The sequence below is a fragment of the Thermobia domestica genome, chromosome 13 (genome assembly GCF_964235325.1).
Source record: "Thermobia domestica chromosome 13, izTheDome1.hap1.1, whole genome shotgun sequence".
NCBI classification, from domain to species: domain Eukaryota; kingdom Metazoa; phylum Arthropoda; class Insecta; order Zygentoma; family Lepismatidae; genus Thermobia; species Thermobia domestica.
In genome coordinates this window covers 72,871,688-72,894,450 of record NC_137466.1, presented here as the reverse complement: position 1 = coordinate 72,894,450, position 22,763 = coordinate 72,871,688, and the positions used below count along the sequence as shown (strand labels likewise).

General features: G+C 32.9%; 1 protein-coding gene across 3 annotated transcripts in view; it reads right to left on the bottom strand.

The window, feature by feature from the left end:
* The window catches only part of Stat92E (Signal transducer and transcription activator Stat92E), a 110,976-nt gene that overhangs the window by 33,004 nt on the left and 55,209 nt on the right, over positions 1–22,763 (bottom strand). For 2 of the 3 annotated variants that reach the window (XM_081735911.1, XM_081735913.1), the window contains exons 15-17: positions 20,888–21,043; positions 18,452–18,512; positions 12,568–12,693 (exon numbers count right to left, since the gene is read on the bottom strand). In XM_081735911.1, coding sequence (XP_081592037.1) covers positions 12,568–12,693; positions 18,452–18,512; positions 20,888–21,043 — 343 coding nt within the window. Of the gene's footprint in view, positions 1–96; positions 11,067–12,567; positions 12,694–18,451; positions 18,513–20,887; positions 21,044–22,763 lie in introns of those variants that run through there. The other variant, XM_081735912.1, reaches the window with a different exon arrangement.

Here is a 22,763-nt window from a genome sequence, read left to right as displayed (position 1 = left end):
TAATAACGAAAAAGCTCACAGCACATGCAGCTTTCATATTAATTTAAAGGAAAAATTGGAAGGAAGTCTATGAATTGGAAAGAAAAAGAATAAAAATTAACTTAGCACTTTTTTTCTACACAACACAGTTAACACTTACATGATCACAAAAAAAGCACTCGAAATATGTTTTAAATCCACGAACATAAATTCATGTCAAAATAACGTTACTGAATGAACAATGCTCTACAGATGACTGGAATGTTACAACTAACATTATATCTAATGAATGTGTTCATGAATGAATATGACTAAAGAACTATACACAAAGTTGACATAAAAAAAAAAAAAAAAAAATACTGGAAGGAATATATATATATTTCTTGTGTCCTGCAATAAAAAACAATTAGCCTCTGACAATTTGGTGTAATTAAAAAAGAAAATATATATATACACACTCATTGTGTCGAAACAAACGAAACTGGTGTGTATGATTTCTGTAATTTTTAACTAACATTTGCTCTTTATACCAAATGGTTATTTCTCGCGCACACACACAATGAGGCAGTTACAAATGGATGGATTTGTTTGTTTCACACATTCAGCAACTCAGTGGAAGTCACGAGCGATCAATTTTTAAGTAAAAGAGGTAGAATAGGTTACTTCTTGATGAGCTGAACTAGGGATGTATTGTATCACTGAAGAAGCCATAATCATTATTAGTTATTAAATTGTTTACCGCATAAAGCAATGTATCATCCATTATCAGTTTCGTCGACTTGTTTAATCCATATATTCGAATTGTCTCAACAACCTGCTTGAAGGAAGATTATATTTAAATTTTATTAAGTAGAAAACGAATTACCACGTTGATTATATTGCGTGTACGTAATGCAAGCACATTTCTTCGTATCTTATGTTAACATTGTAGTTTAAAAATATGAAATGTATATAAAATGTTGATGTTCACGACTAAGGTGGATCAGCTACAACACAAGACACTGTCTCGTTGTGTCTTCTGATATCGAAAAATGAAACAAATAAAATAAAACATTTGATTCGCTTTACAATACGCACAAAAGACAGCACTTGCTGTTAGATCTTACTAGAAGTGCTGAATTTATGAAACGTGTATTTGTTCAGTAGGGGACACTTCTGGATGGTACACTCATATGGAAATTTACGGTAAAATTGTACCATCTAGAAGTGACTCTTACTGTACGTGTAAGCTATTTTAAAGTAACGATCTTATTACGAAATAGATGTATTGTTTGACTGGTTCCCCTGTTATGTTTCACATTATCTTTAAATATTAATTTACATTTAAGTAAATAGATTTTGAGAAGAAACTTGCGCAGAACGCCATAGTGCGTTGTTGTCAATTTGTACGTTTACCGTGACAGTCACAATATGAAAATTCTAGGATTCAAGAGGTTACAGTTCGAGAAACGAAACTTAGCTGTGAATTCCGGTAAGTGTCGAAAATTAATTTATCCGGTATCTAAGCAGAATTCCATGATTACTTCCTTTATTATCTAGCATCAGTAAACACTCGATACTATCTGGCAACGCTTCACTATTCAAGCAGCGCTTAGCATAGCACCGAGTGATCCACCTTAAATGTTTCTTTCTTATTAACTCTTATTTATCGTATTATGATACTTTAGATTTCTTCCATCTACATTTATTTCATTTATTTATTTTTAATTCTGATTAAATAAAACAACAAAGTATTACTTTTAGTGACTTAGTGCAGCACTCCCTTTCATCGCCGAGACTAGATGAAATTGAACCTAATGCTTTAAGTGGGATCTACATCAATACTCGGGTTTATATCCCAGTCAAGTATCTCCACCAGGAATCCACCTTCGTTAGTGGTGCTTGCTGTCTATACTTTGAATCACGAATAACTTATCAGATCATACATTAAAAAATGGGATTTAAAATAGTACAACTTGAAGCGCTTTCGATAATGCTTCATTGGAGAAGGGGAGGATGGGTGAATGAACAAAACCGTAGTTGTAAAGGGTTTTACTATTATTACCCAGAGCTATTTCCTTTTTTTTTTCTACTATTCCTCTCTCTACATGATAAAACGCGTGCGAAACTTAATGTGTATAATTTCAGCTAGTTGGCTGGCTACTTTAGATTTAGCGCCCCTTTCAAAAGAGAGGCTATATGAGACCTGGATCTAAAGCTTAACGTGAAATTCGTGCCACATGAACTCCCACCAGACTCGAAGCTATATGGCTAGACCCCAGTTCGAGGGAGCTCTTTATATTTTCAGTGTTTTTAATGCTGTGTGAATATTTCCAAAGGTGGGACCTTACAATTATACTATAGTAGTTGCTACACCCACCTGCTACATACTATAGATTAAAATCGTCCGTAATTAAAAACTCTAATTGGTTACATTTAACAAATTATTATTAGTTCGCCCACCAACCAACATGCGATTACATAAACTTTAATGCTCAAATCTAAATATGATTACCATCCTTTCCTATTTTGAATTAATTAATATAAAGCAGCTTTTAAGTTGCAATTAAATCGTCAAGATACTTTTAAATATGGAAACTGGCTGCACGCTAGCAACATCTATTGGCGTAAGTATTTACCAAAAGTTACCGAAATGCATTGACAAATTTACCTTATACAAACAGGATATTCCGAAGAATAATGTAACTAAATTTCGATTTCAGATTCTGTAAAATTAATGGACATGGAAGAACTTAAATTGTATGATTTAATTATCTCGAGTATAGTTGCTTCCTTAGTCCTGAAGATTACTGGACAACTGAATATATGGATTAAACAGTTCCACCTAAAAAAACATATGGACGACACTCCCTAATAAGTTGTTGCGTGGTTTATAAACAAATCCGATCTCAAAATCCTTGTTTCTTAGCTTGTAATGAAAAAATTCTAGATTGCTAGTGGAACATTTAAGTTTCACTTCCTTCATTTGGCAAGTATAATAAAGTTCAAAGGTTTAAATCGATTATTACTTGCAAATTTTCACTGATGTGAAGATATTTCCTCTACAAAAGGAAACCATTACATATTTTGCTAATTTTGTTCATAAATCTTTCTACAATTAATTTTCGATAAATATCATCGTGCTAAATCTGCGAAACAAATACATAAATTTCAATTATACAAATTATACATTTCCTGCCTTTTAATTTTTTTTAACAAGAACAATAATAATTACCACCAGGAAACAGTTTATTTATATACTATATATATATATATATTTATTATACAGAATAAACATCTAAGGATATGATATGTTTAGAAACGGAAGGAACAAAACACGTATCTTAATTCTTCAAACAACCAATATATTACACAGAATTTTAAGATATGGAAGGAATTGCTATCACTTCGGAAAAAAAAAATGGACGTAATACTATCATTAAATGAAAACATTCACGCATTAATAATAATATAATCTATATATAAAACAAAATATATATCTTACAAGACAATACGATAGAATTCACTGACATGTTATGAAACGCTTATTAAAACTGAGTAATATATGGTTAGAAATAAGACCATATACTGTTTCTCTTGAGAGAAATTAGTTTTATTCTTCTGTATTTGTTCCAAAACTCCATCTATATATTCTTGATTTCTCTTTCTTTTCTTTTCTTTTTTTTTTTTTTAAAAAAAACTATGTACAGAATGTTAGTTTTGTGTTTTCTATCAAACCACAGTCCTCTGCTTTTGTCAGTGTTGTTTCTATCTTATATTCAGAAAAAACGTTATAGTTCACTTTCAAACTTTATTATCACATTTAATAAACAGTACAAATTCACAAACAGCAGCTGAGAAATAATTATAATAATAATAATAAAATGCAATTTTACATTCAGCACTAACAAAGTATATTTGATTTCTGACTAGGAGTTGGAAAATTTGCCACTGCCGATAATAAACAACCCCTCCGTTTCTGCTGGAATTCTAACAATTATTTATATTCGTCATGCGAATCTTCCAAGTCCCTGTTAAAACGATATATTTGTGTATACAGCAACATTTTACTTCCAGAGGGGAAAAAAAAGCGTAACAATACTTAAGACAAGACATAATAATGCACGAAAACATTACTACTTCAGATACGTTATCGAATTTCTCATGGCCCCAAAGGACGGAATATATACAGAGGCAGACAGAAAAAGTTAAAAAAAAAAAGAAAAAAAAAATCCCTACCTAGATATAATATTCAGAAACGTCATTTTGTTATACATTACCACCAGGAGATTTCTAATCAATTTTACAACCATCTATGACAAGTTCAAAATTTTCATTTTCTTCCCACAATAACCCTGTAGTACACAATTTTTCTCTAGTAGTAAGTTGTAAAAATTAGTGGTTATCTTACGTTCTTTTTTCTGTATTTAAATTTCATACATTTCAAACTTCATTGTTAATATTTTCTGCTCTGTACCAACTTTTTTGTTTTTTCCACAAGTATGAATTTCAATGGAGTTTTTAGGATGAAGACAGAGACACTACTTTTGTTTACTTACCTAAAAATAATGTGATGATAAGTAGTGACAATTACCAAAAAATTTTGAAGGTTAGTTTATGCCATACCTGGTACATTAAAGTATTGTACTCCTGTTCTTTTCACTAGGAAGTTACAATCACGTTAAAATCATATTCTCTGTCTTATTATGTAGTTCGGTAATTTTTAAAAATAAACTGCTTAATGGAAATAAACTCGGTCTTATTTTATATTGTATTACTTCGCCTTTAATTTACAGAAAATTCTATGAAAGTATTCCACTCAGACGTTATTCAAGAAAAAATTACCTTTAAACGTGGTTTTAGACAAGAAAAGTGCAGGCTTGAATTTTGTGGTCCAAAGACCAGGGTTTGTTATGGTAAGAACATTTCATAATCTTTGAAAATAGTAACCCGGAATGATGAGAGATAATGTACTTCACGGAAGTGCAAGAACTTTTCGCCGACTGAATTCAAAGCGGAGCAACTAGTAATAACAATTCCTTTATTTAGCACAAAAAAAAGTCATATGTATTGAGTCTCGATGGATTATATAGAATGATGTGAAAGAAAAAATTTTCTCTTAAACTAAACAGATTCAATATATTTAGGCCACAAAATCTGAATATACGTCTTTTGCTCTTAAGCATTGATATTTATACAATTGTGAAATATGAGCATGCTTTTTAAGGCAGATTTTGACAATAATGTCGCTATATATAATACAAGCCTATCAGAATGTTAGTAATACTATTAAAATACAGACCCTTCCTTATATGTGTGTAAAATCCCTATTGTACGTCATTATAATAGTTCCTTATAGATAGTTATTGTTACATAGGTTTAAGTTATATCACAGCCTATTAAGCTCTCGATTGATGTATTGTATAATATATACTTATTTTATACATATGATATAAAAATTAATATAAAAACCAACTAACTATGAAAGCTATTATAGACTGAACTTTCTCTCATAATCAGACTTAACGTACCTAAAACAAACATATTAATAGAAGACTTTTAAAAATATTTCTGTAAATAGATATCACCTATATGGGTTATTCTACTACTGTGCTGTGATGGGTGTAAACTCCAATTGTGAGTCTTACACAAATTCTCGTTGTGCTTATGATATACAGATTCAATTAAATCAAGTCATGATGTTCCGAACTAAACAAGTGATCTTCCTAACGTTCGTTAGCATGCGTTTCACTCAACTAGAACAATACATGTATTAACGATAGCATCTATTATATTCAATCTTTTCTTCCAAAAATATAACCCGACAATCCATTAAGATATAAAAAAGAAATACATAAGCTTTTTTGGATAGAAAAATTACCCTTTCTGTTTTGTTTTTATTAAAAAAAAAAAATACATACATACATAAGCACGTAAAGCGATCTGACGGAAGCATTATTTATTATATCACTGTCTCTGATGTGAACGTTACGAAAACTGCCTAACGGAAGCAAAGCAGCATACGAAAGCTGATAATGTATCTGTGGAAATGACACAGAGCTAGCGGCTTAACAATCATATACAATGAGTCCTTCCTTTCCACCTTCAGTCAAATGGTAATCGGGCAATACTATTCAAAGATCTCTCATTCTTTGTTAACTTCCATAAGTAGTAACTTCTGAGTGAAAGTAAAGAACTCAAGTATTTTTTGGAAGAAAAGTACAATTAGAAAAAAAAAAAATCCTCTTCCCTGAGTTCTCGATTTTTGAGCTCGTTTTTATAAAATTACTTAAAGAACGGGGAGGGGGAGCATAACATTTGCAGCTTCTGTTAACATGTTCACTTTTCAACGTTTTTTCCATGTTATGTTATTAATTGTTTCAAGTTCTCTGTCAGAAATACCAACGTGATTATTACTTACTACCTTCAACAATATCTACTGATAACAATACAGATGAAAATTATTACTAGCAACAGCACTCGACGGAACGTTTTTATTTTCACCTAACCTTAACATCTGTAACAATAAATTTCACAAAGAAAAGTGCTTATACACATTGAACAATAATTTTAGAGAGCATTTCTAGACTTTGAAACTTAACAGAGTAGTATTTTACACGAGGTACCATTTATGGTTTTGCGCAACAAAGATACAACAATAATCTTTCCTTTATTTCGTGTCAAGTAGGTTTCTCTCGGTCTATCAGTGTTGAACAGAAATGTCACTTTACAGTGTTAAGAGTAAACGTCTTTATTTTAAATTCGTTAGAACCAGATCAACACTTATTTATTGATTTTTTTTTTCAATTTTTTGGAGCTACTCATATGCTGCTAAATTACTGAAGTAAAAAATCTACCCTGTATTCTCTTGTTTTGACTCCTTACAGCTATAGCTATGTTTACTGTCAGCAAAACTCAAGTCAACCAAAGAAAGAAGAAGAAAAAAAAATCGACTGCCTTTTAATTTCCAGAATGGATGGATTAATCAAGTAACACGAAACAATTTTAAGAAAATAAATTTCAGTTAGTGACTGCACTTTATACAAAGAACCAATCTTTTACTAAACTCAAATGTTACATTTAGTTTTCATTTCGTTATTTAACTGCGCTAAAGACCACTGAAATAAATGCTATGATTTCTTGTTTCAACTGCTTTGGCATTATGAAAGATAAACATATGAAAAAAGAAAGCGCACGCCGTTTGATTTTCAAATCACCGTCTGAGTAATTGTCAGAGAAGTATATGCAATCCCCACTTTAGCTTTTTATCTCAGCAATACCATGACAATTCACTGTTATTTTCTGTGTTGGAATTTTTCATTTGTGGTTTACCAAAATAATTTTTCCACACTGAGGCGATATTGATTCGTAACTAAATAAGGACTCAAAAATATCTTACATTCTTTATTATTATTACTGTTATTTTTTTTAAAAAAAATCGGCCACTGATGATTCATAAGTTTCGCATTACTACTAGAAATAAAACTATCAAATTAATTTTCGTTTATTTCCTGTTTTTCTTTATTTCAAACTTAAATATGTTCTATTTTATGATTCTGAGTACGATTTCAAACGGGGTAGATGGTCAGGCTATTTTGAATATAGCTGTTAATTTGAGCAAGTTTATGAAATTAAATTAAAAAAACTAAGCATAACTTTAGGTATATCTTAGCACGGATTTTGCATCGTTTTTACAAAACAAATAGCGTTGCATTTATAGAGTTTTGGTGCACTTACATCACATTACATTCCCATTCATACTACCTAACAAATTAAATTCGGTACACTACAAACCTAAAGAAAATCTCCGAAGTAAGAAAATAAATCTTCCCTTCACAAAAATTAAGACAGTAAAACAATATAAATCTACAGTTAGGTACTGTAACGTATATAGTATATGTATATACATAACTTCAGCATGTTAAGTCATGGATATGCCAATATTATCTGAGGACTGAATGCTGAATCACTCATCACAAATGTCATTCGCAAGTCCCATAAAGAAATTCATATCGAATTTTAAAAATGGTACCTTCTTGTTCTACGAGAAGTGAGGTAGAATCAGAAGGAAGTTTTAATTTTAATTTCCAATTTTAATTTTCAATACTATCTAATAATTAAGATCAGCTAAACACTGGCAGAGAAAAACATCGAAAGGTGAATGAGGGTGTCAGTTTATTTCATAAACGCTACTGAATATACAATAAGAAAATAACAGCTGTATTAAGGATGAAGAAGATGTATTCTTTGAAGTGTTGTGTATGTATATATTTTTAAATTAACATATTACATTACTAATTCAGTCTGTGAAAACTTAATTAAATTTGATTCATTCATTTAATAACTTAAAATTTATTATTGATTTAAACTTAAAAATGTAATGTATCCACACACTTAGCCTCCAGTGAATTTTTGTGTTACATATAATAATAATAATTTAAAAAATCCTATATCAGCAACATGGTTAACTTTTGAGTTAGTAATTCCCGAACTAAGTACATCGAAAGACACGTCGTCGAAGTTCGAAACAAGAATTACTTGTGGAGAGCCTACATATCAATGTCATACATAAACTTTGGCATAGTCTGTTAGAAATTTATTGTGATACTTATCACTTAAAATATCAAAAAACTAATACTACAGAAAAATAGCTCTGTGTTTAGATTTACGCAGACCCCTTTTTCTTTTACATCCGATCTCAATGATAGAACCGTTCTATTAGAAGTCATTTTTCAAAGTGATTCTAGATTCATTTTTGTTAACGCAAAATATTGAATGTAAGCCAAGCACCGAAAGAGTACTGACAAACGAGATCGGCATTAAAGGGAGTGGAAGTTTATTTCTTAATCAAAGATTTCTTCGAATATTTGTTTAATATTGTTTGTAAAGAGTTGAGTTTGAATTTTTACATGGTACACTATAATCTCACTATTATTACGATGATGGAAAAAGTTGATCTTATTTGACATGTCAACAGTCTCCACTACATTAGAACCTTAAGAAAATATATTGCTTAGAACTGATAATAGGACTTGCAGAAGAATATTGTTTAGTGACTCGTAAAATATAATTTCTTACGGAAGTATGGCACGCTGTAATACATATGATTACTTGAAGACTTTATCAATATCTATATACCTATTTCTTACTTAAAGCACTGTATTCAACTTTAGGATTGCTTTCTTTTTTTCTATCGTCTTGCTTTTTTACTTTTCTAGTATGGAGTATTTCGTTCAACTTTCTTTGGTTTGGGGGGTCCATTCCTTAAATTCTTTATAAAATACATTTCAAAATCATTAACAAGTATCACAATAACGTCAAACGATAAAATTGACTAATAATAAAAAATAATTATTTTATGAAGCAAAATGAGCTCTCATTAAAATACATTCGAATCAAGAAACTGGAACTTTCTTCAAAGCTACAGAGTAGTCCAGTTGACAGATGTATAGGCAACTACACAAAGCATACGTAGTGAAACTTTTTTTTTTTTAAATGAACTTTTATTCAAAGGGAATAAAACCGTATAGTTTCGTTCAAAATAGGTTTACCGTATCTATGATCATGATCCTACACCAAAATGCAGAATGACAAAACATCTATTTAAAAAATGTTCAAGGATCTTTTTGTTTGTTTTTTTAAGTTTAAGTAGTTAACATCAACTCCTACAATGAAAGTGTAAGGACACGAGAAATTACCGCATCGTAACTTCTCTCATTGCACTTCATGTTTTACATGACAAAATGTACACAGAATAATATTAAGAAAAAACTTAACTTTTTGCTGTTAAAGGATAGTAGTTTTTCGTTATTATACCTACAAAAAAACTATTCGTCATAGAAAAAATATGAGATCAAATACATACATTTATTTCAACGCATTCACTCATTTCTTTTTTTACACAAACATGTCCAATCACATACAACTCTTGCTACAAATTTAAGAAACTTTCTGAAAAAACACTGCCTCATCTCATGTAACAGTGTATGGAAATTCTTGTAGCTAAAAAATTCTACGAAGTTTCTCCGAATGGCATTAGCAGAATATTTTCTGAATGCCAGTTCTAAAATAAGCTCATATACCATTGCAAGGCGTAAGTGGCTTTAGGTTAATCTAACAGAAGTAACAAATGCTAGAGAAAGTATGTTCCCTTATCTTCTGTTTCATTTTGTAAGAATTCAAATATAAAGTGCAAAAATGAATACATTCAATATAACTAAGTTTTTTTTCAAAAATATTTGTTATTGACTTAGCATATGATTAATACCTGAAAATGTATTACAACCTTTTCTACAGGAACAAAAATACAAAATAATATATATATATATATTTTTTTTTAAAAAAAAAAATCTAATATTACGACTTCACGTGGTATTGAAATTACCAGAAAATTTATCTTTTAACAGAAACAATTTTTGCCATTTTTATTTGTATGTCAAGTCCTGAGATAAAATGACATTCATTCATCTTACATGATAAATATATTTATATTATATATATATATATATGTATATATAATAAATTTTGCACTTAATAACGCTTCATGTTAAGAATTGTGTTAAAAACACGATTCACAATTATACACAAATTTGTTTGCATTTGGTTGTCTACTAGGTTTTGCGCTGTGACGTAAAGAAACTATAATATATATGTACACAAAAACGAATATAGAATACATTATATATATTTCTACAGTAATATTTTATATAAAGCTAAAAGAAATTGAGCTACAGTTTTTACATTTACAAACAGAAATAATAATAATAATAATAATAATAAAACAATGAAAAGAAATACTGGTCACTTGTCTCACAATAAGCACAGCTTCAATCTTCATTTGACGTACATATTTTTACAGCAACAGATCTTAATAATGCTTTCAATATAACTATTATTGTCTTTCTTCATAATGTAACTTCAGCGTTGAAATCACTATTTGCTTCATTGGTAGAGTTATACGCAACATCCTTGTATTTCAAAGGATAAGTTGGTCCCGGTATCAGTTACAACTGACAGAATGTTTGTTTTGTTATATTCTGATGACGACGTAGACCTAAAAACAGCTATCTTCAAAGAAGGTGCATTAGAGTTCCATCACAGTTGACATACTGGGATAAAAATTGGAACAATTATACACTTAATATTATTTAAAATTGATGTTTTAACAAAAGTACAATGAACTACGTTCGTTTGGTAAAGTATCGCCTAATCAACAAAGGCTACGAAAACTACCCATTATTTACGTACTTTATCTTACTATTCTTGGTAACTGAAATGCTGTATCAACATGTAAAGTACGTTTTGAAATACAGAATCAACCAGTACTCTTCCACATTCTAAATTCGACTTGCGCACATTTCGGATTTTCAAGATTAAGAAGCCCGAACTCTTGTGTTTGTTGCTCTGTAAGTTTATAGCATAGAAAGAGTGCTTAGTTTAACTGAAAGTTACCATTCTAATATCAAGCAAATATAATTACATTTTCATGATGTCTACTAAAATTCCAAAATGAAATTTCGTGATCTTTTCTTTTCCAAACCATAAAATTTCGTAACATCCACGAGAGTGAATTTGGGTGCAAATTAGGTATAATTTTCATGCATGCGATAGAAGCCTGCTTTGTTTGCGATTTGGTAGCGTTTGAAGTCGACCATAGACATTTCTGGTGGTTAATTTTGAGATTTTATAGAACAAAAGTATCCCGTGTGTACTTATATTTGTACAGATTAAATAAATAAATAAAAAATCGTGACTCGAAAGCTAAACTTTTTGACTTTCATGACAGTTTCCTGATTTCGTGACCGATAGACACCCTGATTTTAAAACAGCAAATTCGCAATAACACCGTGTGCAACTTGATAATAATACTACTACGATATACCAGTGCTACAACTATTTTCTTTTCCAGAAATTAAATTTTTCTTCCATTAATTTTGTTTTGAAATGTATATTGGTAGACTGTGGTTTACTATAACGTCGACAGATTGAATGAACATCTGTACGAAGTACATCATCACTACTCGAGCTTGTATCTAAGATTACATATTTATTATACTGGTATTTAATTAATTTCTTTGCAAAATACTAAGTTTCTTCTTCCTTTCTACGTTCTTTATACCGACACTGTGATATTTAAAATACAGTGTGATCCTAAGAAACTGAGATTTATATAAACTATGCGGGTTTAGAGTAAATCAACTAATGAAAACCAGAGATATAACAATCACTAATATTTCGCTATTTCGTTTCGTTCAAAAGCAAGAACAAACTTATGTAGTTTTAGCTTTGTTAACTAGAGAAAGTAGAGGTTCCGAAGTGGAAGACACTATTCTGTGAACAAAGTTGATGACTACAGTAGAAATATAGTATTCAGTAATTGATAACATAAAAGATTTACAGTATATTAGTCTTTATTGTTTACATCCTCTGCGAGTTATATCTGCATTGTGTAGTTCTTTGCAATTTCGAAGGAAACTTTACGTTTTCCGAACGTTTCTAAGAGTAAATCAAATATAGGGTAGTGCAAACAATACTAGTTCTTTTTAGCTTAGTTAAAAAGAGACGAAAGCTTTCAGTATTTAATCCTAAACTTCTCTATCGAATACGTACCTACTAACAGGTTCGGATACAGCACTAGATACAGACGGGGTATCCCGGGTCACACTTGGATCAGGGGACTGAGGCTGACACATATTCTGTGGTGTACCAGGAAATCCAATTCCAGGTCCTCCCCAACTGCAAAAGAAAATGAAAAAATAAAATGAAATCTTTACGTCCCATGGTTATGCCGGTTAGGTTAAAGGAGACGATGAAGATGAGAAATGAATTAAATGGTGGAATGAAGAAAGTGGGAGGAAACAGGAGAACCCCGAGAAAACCCACAAGCATGGTGTTTGTCCACCACAAAGTTCACACGGTGCGAGCTGGAATCGAACCAGGGACCCCAAGCATCGGAAGTGAACACTACCACTGATCCCCCTTCCCCCCCGCCAACTGCAAAAGAACAAAAGTTCAATAATTTTTAGTGTTGCAACTATCGGATATCAAACAACATACGATGGTGAATAAGCTATTAGTTCATTCAGGAATTAGGTATTACAGTATGTGTTAAGCAATTATTATATACCATCAAATAATTGCGGCGTCACTCTCATTAACGATAATAGTGTGACATATAAGGCTCCATTAGACTATATTGCGTGTTTCTGTGACCCTGATCAGGGTTTTCAGAAACGAGAGGAGCCAAAAAGCAACAATTAAAGAAGAAGAAAAAAAAACAGTCTGGGAAAGCCTCCCTTTGAAGTCATACATCAACTCATGATTATGTGAAGATAGATTGTCTATTCTCTCCCCCCCCCCCTCCCAATGGTTAAAGGTAATGAATAGGTGGCGAGAAAAATGCACGTCACTGTCGAAATTTGTACTTTCCGAAGACACCATATGTCATGAAGGCTGGCTGTATTCTTGTAAGAAAGCGGTCAGTGAGCACTAAAATGGAGTACATGCTTAAAAAAATTGTGATATAGTGTTTATGTACGGAAAAGAAGTGAAAATGTACGACAAACGGAGAGACTGTATTGGAACAGGTGACATCCTCGTTATTCATTGTTTCTCCGACTTTTTAGTTTACAGGAAACGAACATTTGAGGCAACAGTATCGTGATCAAGAGGGAAAACAATACTAAGACCTCTGACTTGCAAGACCTAGTAATTCCAAGTAAAGCAGCCTTTAATAAGAATGTAACGCAATGCGGGAGACTGTGTCAATTAACGCATGACGCGTAGTTACTTCCGCACGATCCCTGAGACTATGCACTCTTTATTACATTCGAATTTGAACTGCAGATCTGAATAAGCAAGTTTTCTTTTTACGTGCTGTGTTCAGTGACGCGAGAGTCACGTTTGGATTGATAAAAATCCATAGCCACAATTGTCGAGGGCTATCAGGTGCTAGTGAAACGTGTGGACAGATAGTCGACGGTCATCTAATAGGATGATATCTTGTTCCCACCGGTGTAAAGCATTTCACAGACATATTTCCTGCGTTCTTATATGATGTCCCGCTTGGTGTATGGCGACGAGTATGAGTTCATCATGAGGCTACTTTATAACAATTTTCAACAAAGAATCGGACGAAGCTGTCTGATCTTTGTTAGCGCGCTTGCTGAACTGAATACACTGCGTTTACTCTTGTGTTGTCATGTCGAAAGTCTAGCCTATGAGACACCTGTCGATAATGACGAGGATCTCTTGGATAGATTCTTTGTCACCTGTGATATCATTTCGAATGACTGGAATCTTCGTGGATATGACGCAGCTTGCTGTGATGAGGGTCATATCTATATCGCAGCTTTCCGTCGGATCACATTATATACCGGTATACTGTATCAGCAAAGTGAATAACTAAGAACCAAATGGTGGTTTTGGGTAATGTTATTTTACTTGCAGACGCATTATAACATTTGAAGGAGACGTTCCTGAATTATTGCTTTTTGCCTCAATCGTTCCTTAAAGTCCTGATCATGTTACCAACACATTTTGTGTTTTATTTCACTTCCCTTACAAGCTCTGTTACCTTCAAACAATATTGAGACTAACTTTAAGATTACTGAAAGACTGGACACCCTTTGGAGAATAATAATAATAAAGTATATGAAAATTACTACAAAATCACTGTAGTGCCTATCACGATTCTCTGACTTTTACAACGAATAATAATAATAAATAATAATACATCAATGAAACAGAAAATGATATCAGACGACGTACCGTATTACAAATATCAACCGGAAGCCATACTAGAAACAGACAACACAAAGTTTATTGGGATAGAACAATATTAACCGATAAAGTAAATCATAAAAGGCCGGACATCACAGTATTAAGCAAAGAGAAAGAAAAGACATTTCATAGAATCACAATACCAACTAAAACCTGCAAAACGCACATAGAAAAAGAGAGAGTAGAAAAATACAAACTAGTAAAAAACAGTAGCAATATCGAATACCAAAGAGGTCCACAAGACGTTGAAAAATGGACATAAAAATTGGAACAGACGAAAAAGTCAAAGAAAATACAGAAACGTGTGATATTTGATACATGGAGAATTGTTTAACTCCCTGAAAATTCCAGAATAAAGGGAAAACAATGAAGAAAAGTGACATACTTGGATAACCTGTACATTACTATATCGCCTACTCAGATGAGAGGACAAAATACATAATAATAATTAATAATAAAGTGAAAAAATAGATATTTGATCCACATAAACTGATTCGATGTATATTGATTGACTACTTATCATCGATAAGCAATAATTACTGGAACTTATATAAGGAAAATACTTACATTTTTATTTTTTCTTTACATGAAGTGAGTACATACTTTATCATGGACAAACATATTTCATCGAACATTGATCGATTGGAGATTTCGATAAGTTTGAAATGTTATTTCTCGCTTTCATTATTACTTTTCATTTTCTTTCATTCTTTATTTTTTGATCTTGTGTATGTAGCTAAAGCGAATAACGAACTTTCTATGCGAGAACACAACAGCTGACTGAGCTAGCTACGAAATGCTCATTTTATCTTATGTAACTATGTAATCTTTTCAAAAAAAAACTGTTGTGTTAATATTGAATAAAGCAGAGACCTCTATTTCTCAACCCACTTCAACACAGGAAGAATCTTATTGGAATGGATTCTGGAATTAAAATCTTACCACTTTATCATCCCACACGCCTCAGCATCCCAGAACAAAGATGTTGATGGTTTGAATCGTTTCCTGAATCAGAAACTTAACGTTGCAGATCAAGAAGCGAATGCATGTGACCCCAGGGTTTTCGTCGGAGATGACGATATCGTTGATCTAGAAAGAGCTCGGTGCGAAGACGACTGCCTTAGTAAGATTATCGCTTGTTTGGAGAATAGCCCAGAGAAGAACCAGCTTGTGAGAGGAAGCTTCGCATTGCACTCCGAAATTCCATCCCTAGGTAAAACGACACTTTTTGGAAAGATTTATCTATTGATAGGACGTTGGCTTCACGAGATCAGGTTTTTGAGAAATGCCACACAGGAGTATCACTTTTCAGGTATTAATGAAGCGTAGTTCCATTAACAGTGGAAAACACCTAAAATCTTGCAAGTGCGCCACCGTTTTCCCGTGTTTACGTAGATTTTGGAGGGGCGTATCTCAGCAATAACATCCTCAAGCATAAATACTTGATAGTGTGCGTAGTTGAGGGAACTTTATTTTTCACAGCCAGGTCTTGGCTCGATACTTCTGCATTCCTCTCATGTTTCCTTTACGAACAGGTGATCCTGAGGTATGGATTAATTTTTCAACTTGGCTATGGTCGTGGCACAACATTCACTAGCCAAGTCTTTAAAAGAGCTCGTAGCATGTTCAATATCCAGTCACATTTTTCAGATGTAATGACTCATTACAGAATCGGATTGGTTGAGGTGGCTATCCGTCACATAGAACAACTGAAGTTCGCGTTGGACAAGAACAGTCAAATTGAGTGGAACTTTTATCACAAGTTGCCTTTTCTTACAATGTGACCTGTACCCTAAGCATGGATTTTTCCCTTGTGTGCTGCATTCTGCAATGTTAAACACCCAATGCCAATTTCAAGATGTTAAACACCCAATGCCAATTTCAAGAAAATCAAGACTGATTTGAGCGTGTCAGGTACATTTAAGAACGATTCCATGACAGTTTATATGATATATCTGCAAAGGCTTACAATGAAGAAAAAGCAACACACTATCAAAGGAGATTTCGTATAAGTCATGTCTATTACATGATTAGAAGGCCAGTGGTGTCTTCAAGAAAATATTTTGACAAAAACCTAAGTTTTATTTTATTTATTTATACGTATTTCTGAACAATACCGGCACCTATGGCCTAAAGTTCGTCATGTATGAGAGATGGCATCTTTCGGTGAGCTCCGTGGGAGAGAAAAATGAGGAAGGGAGGAAGCGGCCTGGGACCTGTTGATAGTATCATCCCGGCATTTGAATGGAGTGAATGAAGACAACCTAGGAACACTCATTCAGGATGACTGACCTGAAAAAGTAATTACATCTTTCGAACGAATGTCACCATCAGTATTCAAACCCGAGACCGCACGCAAAGGAGAGAGCGTTAGTGACTGCGTTACTCGGGGCCACCAAAGTTTTAATGATTCCATTTTAAAATTACACCTTATAGCGAGGGATTCACGGACATAAATGACTTTATCAATAACCTTAGAGCACACCTTCACTGGAATCGACGTTTTGCGAATGCGAATTAATTCAATATTAGGGACTCAATATATGGTTTAGGCTTAAAGACTCGATGAGCGCGATAATAATATATTATCAATTTTCACCAAAAGAAATAATTTCCACTCTGGCACAATGCTATACTATACCTAAATAAATAAATAAACTGCAGATTACGGAACTTTTATTCCATTTGCAAAGGCTTATCTCTACAGAGCACGGTAACGCCACTGTTCACTCTGTATACCACTTTACACTACATATGTCTGGATACAATGAAAGTTGTGTAAGATACACTAACATGAGAATATAAATAAAATGTGGATCTCTTAACAAGCAGAATGGTTTAGCAAACATGAGTAGTGATGGGTTCGATTTTCAGCGAAGACCTGTTCTCATTATTATAACTGGTGTTGAATTCAGGCATAAATATTCTGATCGAACACGCATATAATACTGTAATATTCTCTGCATATAACGGCGTTCCACGTGCTAAAAAAGAACAGTAACAAAGCACACGACGAATATCAATAAACAACACGTAATTAGAAAAAAGAAACGTCATCACTAACCAGAGGTTCTATTAAGACTCCTGACGAGGGTATATAAGACACTGCAGCAACTTAAAGGGCACCAGTGTCCTCTGGAAATGATCACCTTACCTAACTTCCCTTAACTGCACTCGGTCTTAAAAATTATCTTTTCTCTTGGGTTCTGCAATTGGACCCTGAAATTACCAACCTCTCTCGCTTGGCTGCAACTGGGCCCTGGAAGGTACTTGTCTTTTTCTCTTGGTACGTCTGAGCCCCGAGACATCCTAATCACCAACTACCAAATTACGGGACTCTATTGCTCTTCAGACCACCATTAAAATTGAGACTACATTGTATCATAGTGAAGTTTCATAATAAATAGTTGTGAGAGAAAGTCCAAATTCCGTGTACATTATTGCTCTACCAAATCTACCTCTGCGGAATATTTTTACAATATAGAATAATTTGTATTCTTTCATTTTCTCCCCCTTAAATTTTTATTTTCACATATTTTGTCCATTTTCGCAATTCGTAGGTCGGAAGCAGTGGAATTCATTTGCACATGCTGGAAAACTTGCATTCGTATAATGTTGAAATGGAAGCTTGTCCTTAAAAATCATATTTCTAATGAAAAGACTACTTTCTTAACTGAAGTGAGTTTTAAAACTAATTATAATATTGACTTACCCTGGCACATGTGTGACCAGCACAGGCTTTACGTAACCATTGCTTGGATTAGGTTGATTTTCTGAAAAATAAATAAATAAACTTTTTATAATGTAAGTCCACATTAATGATTACAATAAATTAATAGGGGAACACACACAGAATTTACTCTGTTACCCTACTTACTGTATTAAATTATAAGATTTTCATGTTTAGCAAGCAATATATTCTGCACTGCTGATATAATAGTCTTACACTTTTTATTTTCTCACTGAAATACAGCTCGCCTAATCATCGTAAGTATTCTGCGATCACTGGCAGGCCCCTTGCCGTAAATAAAGAAGCTACCACGTAATGAACGGAGACGATTAATAAATCTGCTTCCAAAAATGAAATGAAATCTTTCAGTTTTACATCCCACGGTTATGCCACATTGGCTAAAGGAGACAGTGGTGATAAGAGTGAATGAAATGGTGGAATGAAGGAAGTGGGACGGAGCGAGAGACCTGCGAGAAAACCCATGCACGATATTTGTCCACCACAAAGTCCATTTGGTGCGAGCTGGGATCGAACCATGGACCCCATGCACCAGAAGTAAACGCTTTACCACTGACCCGTAATTATATTTTCTTAATATCAAATAGTAAATCGGTGTCTATTTTGTGGCAATGTGATTTGAGAATAAAAAAAATGAGAAGGTAAGTTCAGTTACCATGGAATAAAGGTTTCGACACACAGTCATCCTAGACTACACGTGGATATTGTTCGGGAAGTCTATATGCTACGTATCCAGTATTTCTTCCAGGCATACCACAAGGAGATGTGCCCACCGAAATTTGCAAACCGCCACCCTGGAGCAAAGATAAATTATACGTTACTTTAAACAAGGGTACGTAATTTATGAAATGGTGTCCCAGTGCACCATGTGACATTTTGATATTGGCTCCTTCCCATGGACAAAATTTTCTGAAGAAAGCATGTACGCAGCTTTATCAGTGATTCTGTTTATATTTCTGACGTGTCTTGAATAGCAACCTATTCATTTTCGGCGTTTTCATACTATGTAATAAGAAGGTAATAATACGCAATAATAGATGGTTATAATAAGGTAAATATTGGTAATATCGTGATACACGTCATTTTACATTAGCATCTACCATGACATAATCGTGTGTATGTAGCTGTATGGCTTATGCTTTCCCTATTGCATAGAAGGCAATGTAGACGTGGAAAGTATAATCCTTTCTTCCAACTCCACGTACGATTAAGCCGTAGTAGATACTATTAGTAACTAATATAAAATTACTTATATATCAACCATTACCCTATATATATATATGACACGTATGATGGATATGAAGGCAGTTATGCGTGAAGCTACTAGTATGCCTCCATGTCTATAAACATAACTACTCCTTTAACCTCTTAACTCTTGCTTTACTAAGAGAACATGACACTAGTAATGTTTTCGCTTGTAGCTGTTATTAAGATCACGCACTGGGAATTGTAAGATTGTGCTGTGAGCACGTCCAACTGTCGGTTCGGTTATTCCACACGATAACTCTTGAACAAAAGGGATTTTTTTTTCATAAATAGCTAGAGCGATTATTTCGGTCGAGTTTGTTAACTGAGTGAATCCAGGAATATCTTCACGGGTTACTGTAGCTACCCATATAAAATTTAAAATCTATAACAATGCCTAGCGTCTATCCAACCTGCACAGTAGCAAAAAGTTTGCCTACAATAAAAAGATACGGAATTCCGTGATCCTTTTTATTGTCTATATCAGAGCTTATTATCTTCTACCAAATACCTGTTAACTGAGGCATAGTTAATTAACAACAACAACAAAAAAAAAAAAAAAAAAAAAAAAAAAAAAAAAAAAAAAAAAAAAAAAGCAGAAATAAGAATGATACATACTCGTTATTAAAAACAAAAGGTATATATTTTTCTTATATGTTTGATTTTTGGTGGTATCCTCTTCTCGAGCATCACACTCAAAACACGCACTGGTCAGAATGAAGTGAGAACACGGAGGCAATAAGAAACTTCGACCTACAGATTAACACGAGTCCTGAACATAAGCTCCCACTAAGGACCGAACCTGGGACTCCTGAACCGAAAGTAGTAACGCTAATAATTCAGATAAGTTTTGTTAATATTTGAGTGTACCATCAGTTATTCTTCATAAATATGGAGACACCTTAATAATAATACAAAAAAAGCCTTTTTTTAAAAAAAAAAAAAAAAAAAAGCATCTGACATATTTTCGTAGTTCGTGTTACATTTGCCCAATTGTTTCATCTTTCCCATCATAATTTGTGCTACAGAAAAGATATACGCATTAAGTTGTGCAGTCCAGTTGTACGCATCACATATAAATGTAACAGAAAAAGCTATACATAATAAAATTAAAAAAAAAAAAAAAAAAAGTAAAAATCTGTAACGTTTACATACCTGTGAACGGTGTATAGTATTTTCCAAATGCTTGGTCTTTTGAAATGTCTGGATATAAATATAACAAATGCTGAAGATCGGATATTCTATCCGCTAAGCTTCGTATGGCAAAATCTTTGCTTGTGAACGGCTGAAGCATGAAAACCTCATTTTGTTCTGAAAATAAATGTGTGAATATGAAATGCATTTTGTGAAGCTTAAAAGAACACTTAAAAATCTTAAAATTATGAAATAATGTGTTATGAGAATATCCAATTTATGAGAGTCAATACGGCATTACAAATTAATCTTAAACTGATCATAGCTTCGTCTCCTTATCGCATCACAAACATTGTAAGCGACTAGTACACAAGATACATTCAAACGACACAAATTGAATATCTATTCAGACTATGTGATACAATTCCCTACGTATGAAATATTTTCCCAAGTTTCACTAAATTATTTATCTCATTTCAGAAAATATTCCCTGAGAAACGTATATATTATGTACGCGGGAAACTACAGTAATTTAATAAATTCAAATAAACATAAAATTTAATTCACACAAAGTATGTAAAATACAAATTTCACATAAATGAACTTTACACCTCAAACCAGAAACAACTATATATGGCTCAACATCTTTCGATGTACTATGCACGCAAGTTTTTTTTTTTTTTTTTTTTTTTTTTTTTTTTTAAATGATTACTTAGAGTATTAAATGCATTTATATTCATAGTTACAGGTCTTAACACAGCTTTATAAAACCATTTTAATGGCTTAACACATTCTTTTGTCTGCTGAAATACATCGACAGTTAAGATAACTTATCTAGAGGACTATTCAGAAAGTATCCTCACGATTTTTTTTTTCTTTAAATGACTGAAATTTTCGGAGAGCGCTTTAGTTTTTTCTATTACTTATTTTCTTGCTCTAATGGTCTCCTGGAATCCATTACAACACATAAGCACGAATAATTTTACATAACAGCCACATTGATGTTATGGCAACCTTAATGACAACCCCTAAAACGAAAGACGCAATTTTACTTCTCGGTATTTGACACGCATCATCCACATTTTTTAAAAAATAACAATCTGTATAATTTTTATTTCTTTACTTCTATTATTATTATTATTTAACGGGTTTCTGGAAACTGACCTACGAAGCAAACTCGTGGACGTTATAAGTATAGAATTTGATAGCTGAGAGCCGATCACACCCAACTTTAATATTGGTGATACACAAAGCATGGGATGGGACGTAAAATACTGACCGCGGTGAAACGTGGGGCATTTGATAGTTGTACTATAAATATATTATTGTTATTATTTTGATTATAAAATTAAACAACAACCTATAAAGAGCAATGGACTCGAGATTTTTTTGTTTGTTTCTTAAATCTACTCAACATTTCGACCCTCACGAGGGTCATGACCACGAACACTTTTTTCTGCTTGCTGGAAACTCGCCCTTTTTCCCCACTCCGTGTTGATTTTATATTGTCCTATACATAAAATTAGCCCCAAGTATTCCACGAAAAACATCGCTTTTCACGCTTACGTATCCAATGTATCCGTCCATCAAAGAAAACAAGGTAGTTTTAGTAACGGTTTCTGTATGTTTACCCCGATGGCAGAACTTTGTCTTTCTGCGATGAGCTCTTGTAAGCAAAAAAACATTTCTGCAGGAATTCCAAAACAAAAAATAATGATGATACTATCATGTTTTTATTACAGCGTTACATGAAGCATGGTAAACAGTTTTAAGAGATATTCGTAGTTCGAGTTAAACCTGTGAAGTCATATTTCTTTGAAAGAGTTTTGCTAAAAGAAGCAGATTTAAAATGTTTATGATACGATACATCATATTTTGTAATGAGACCAGCTTTAAG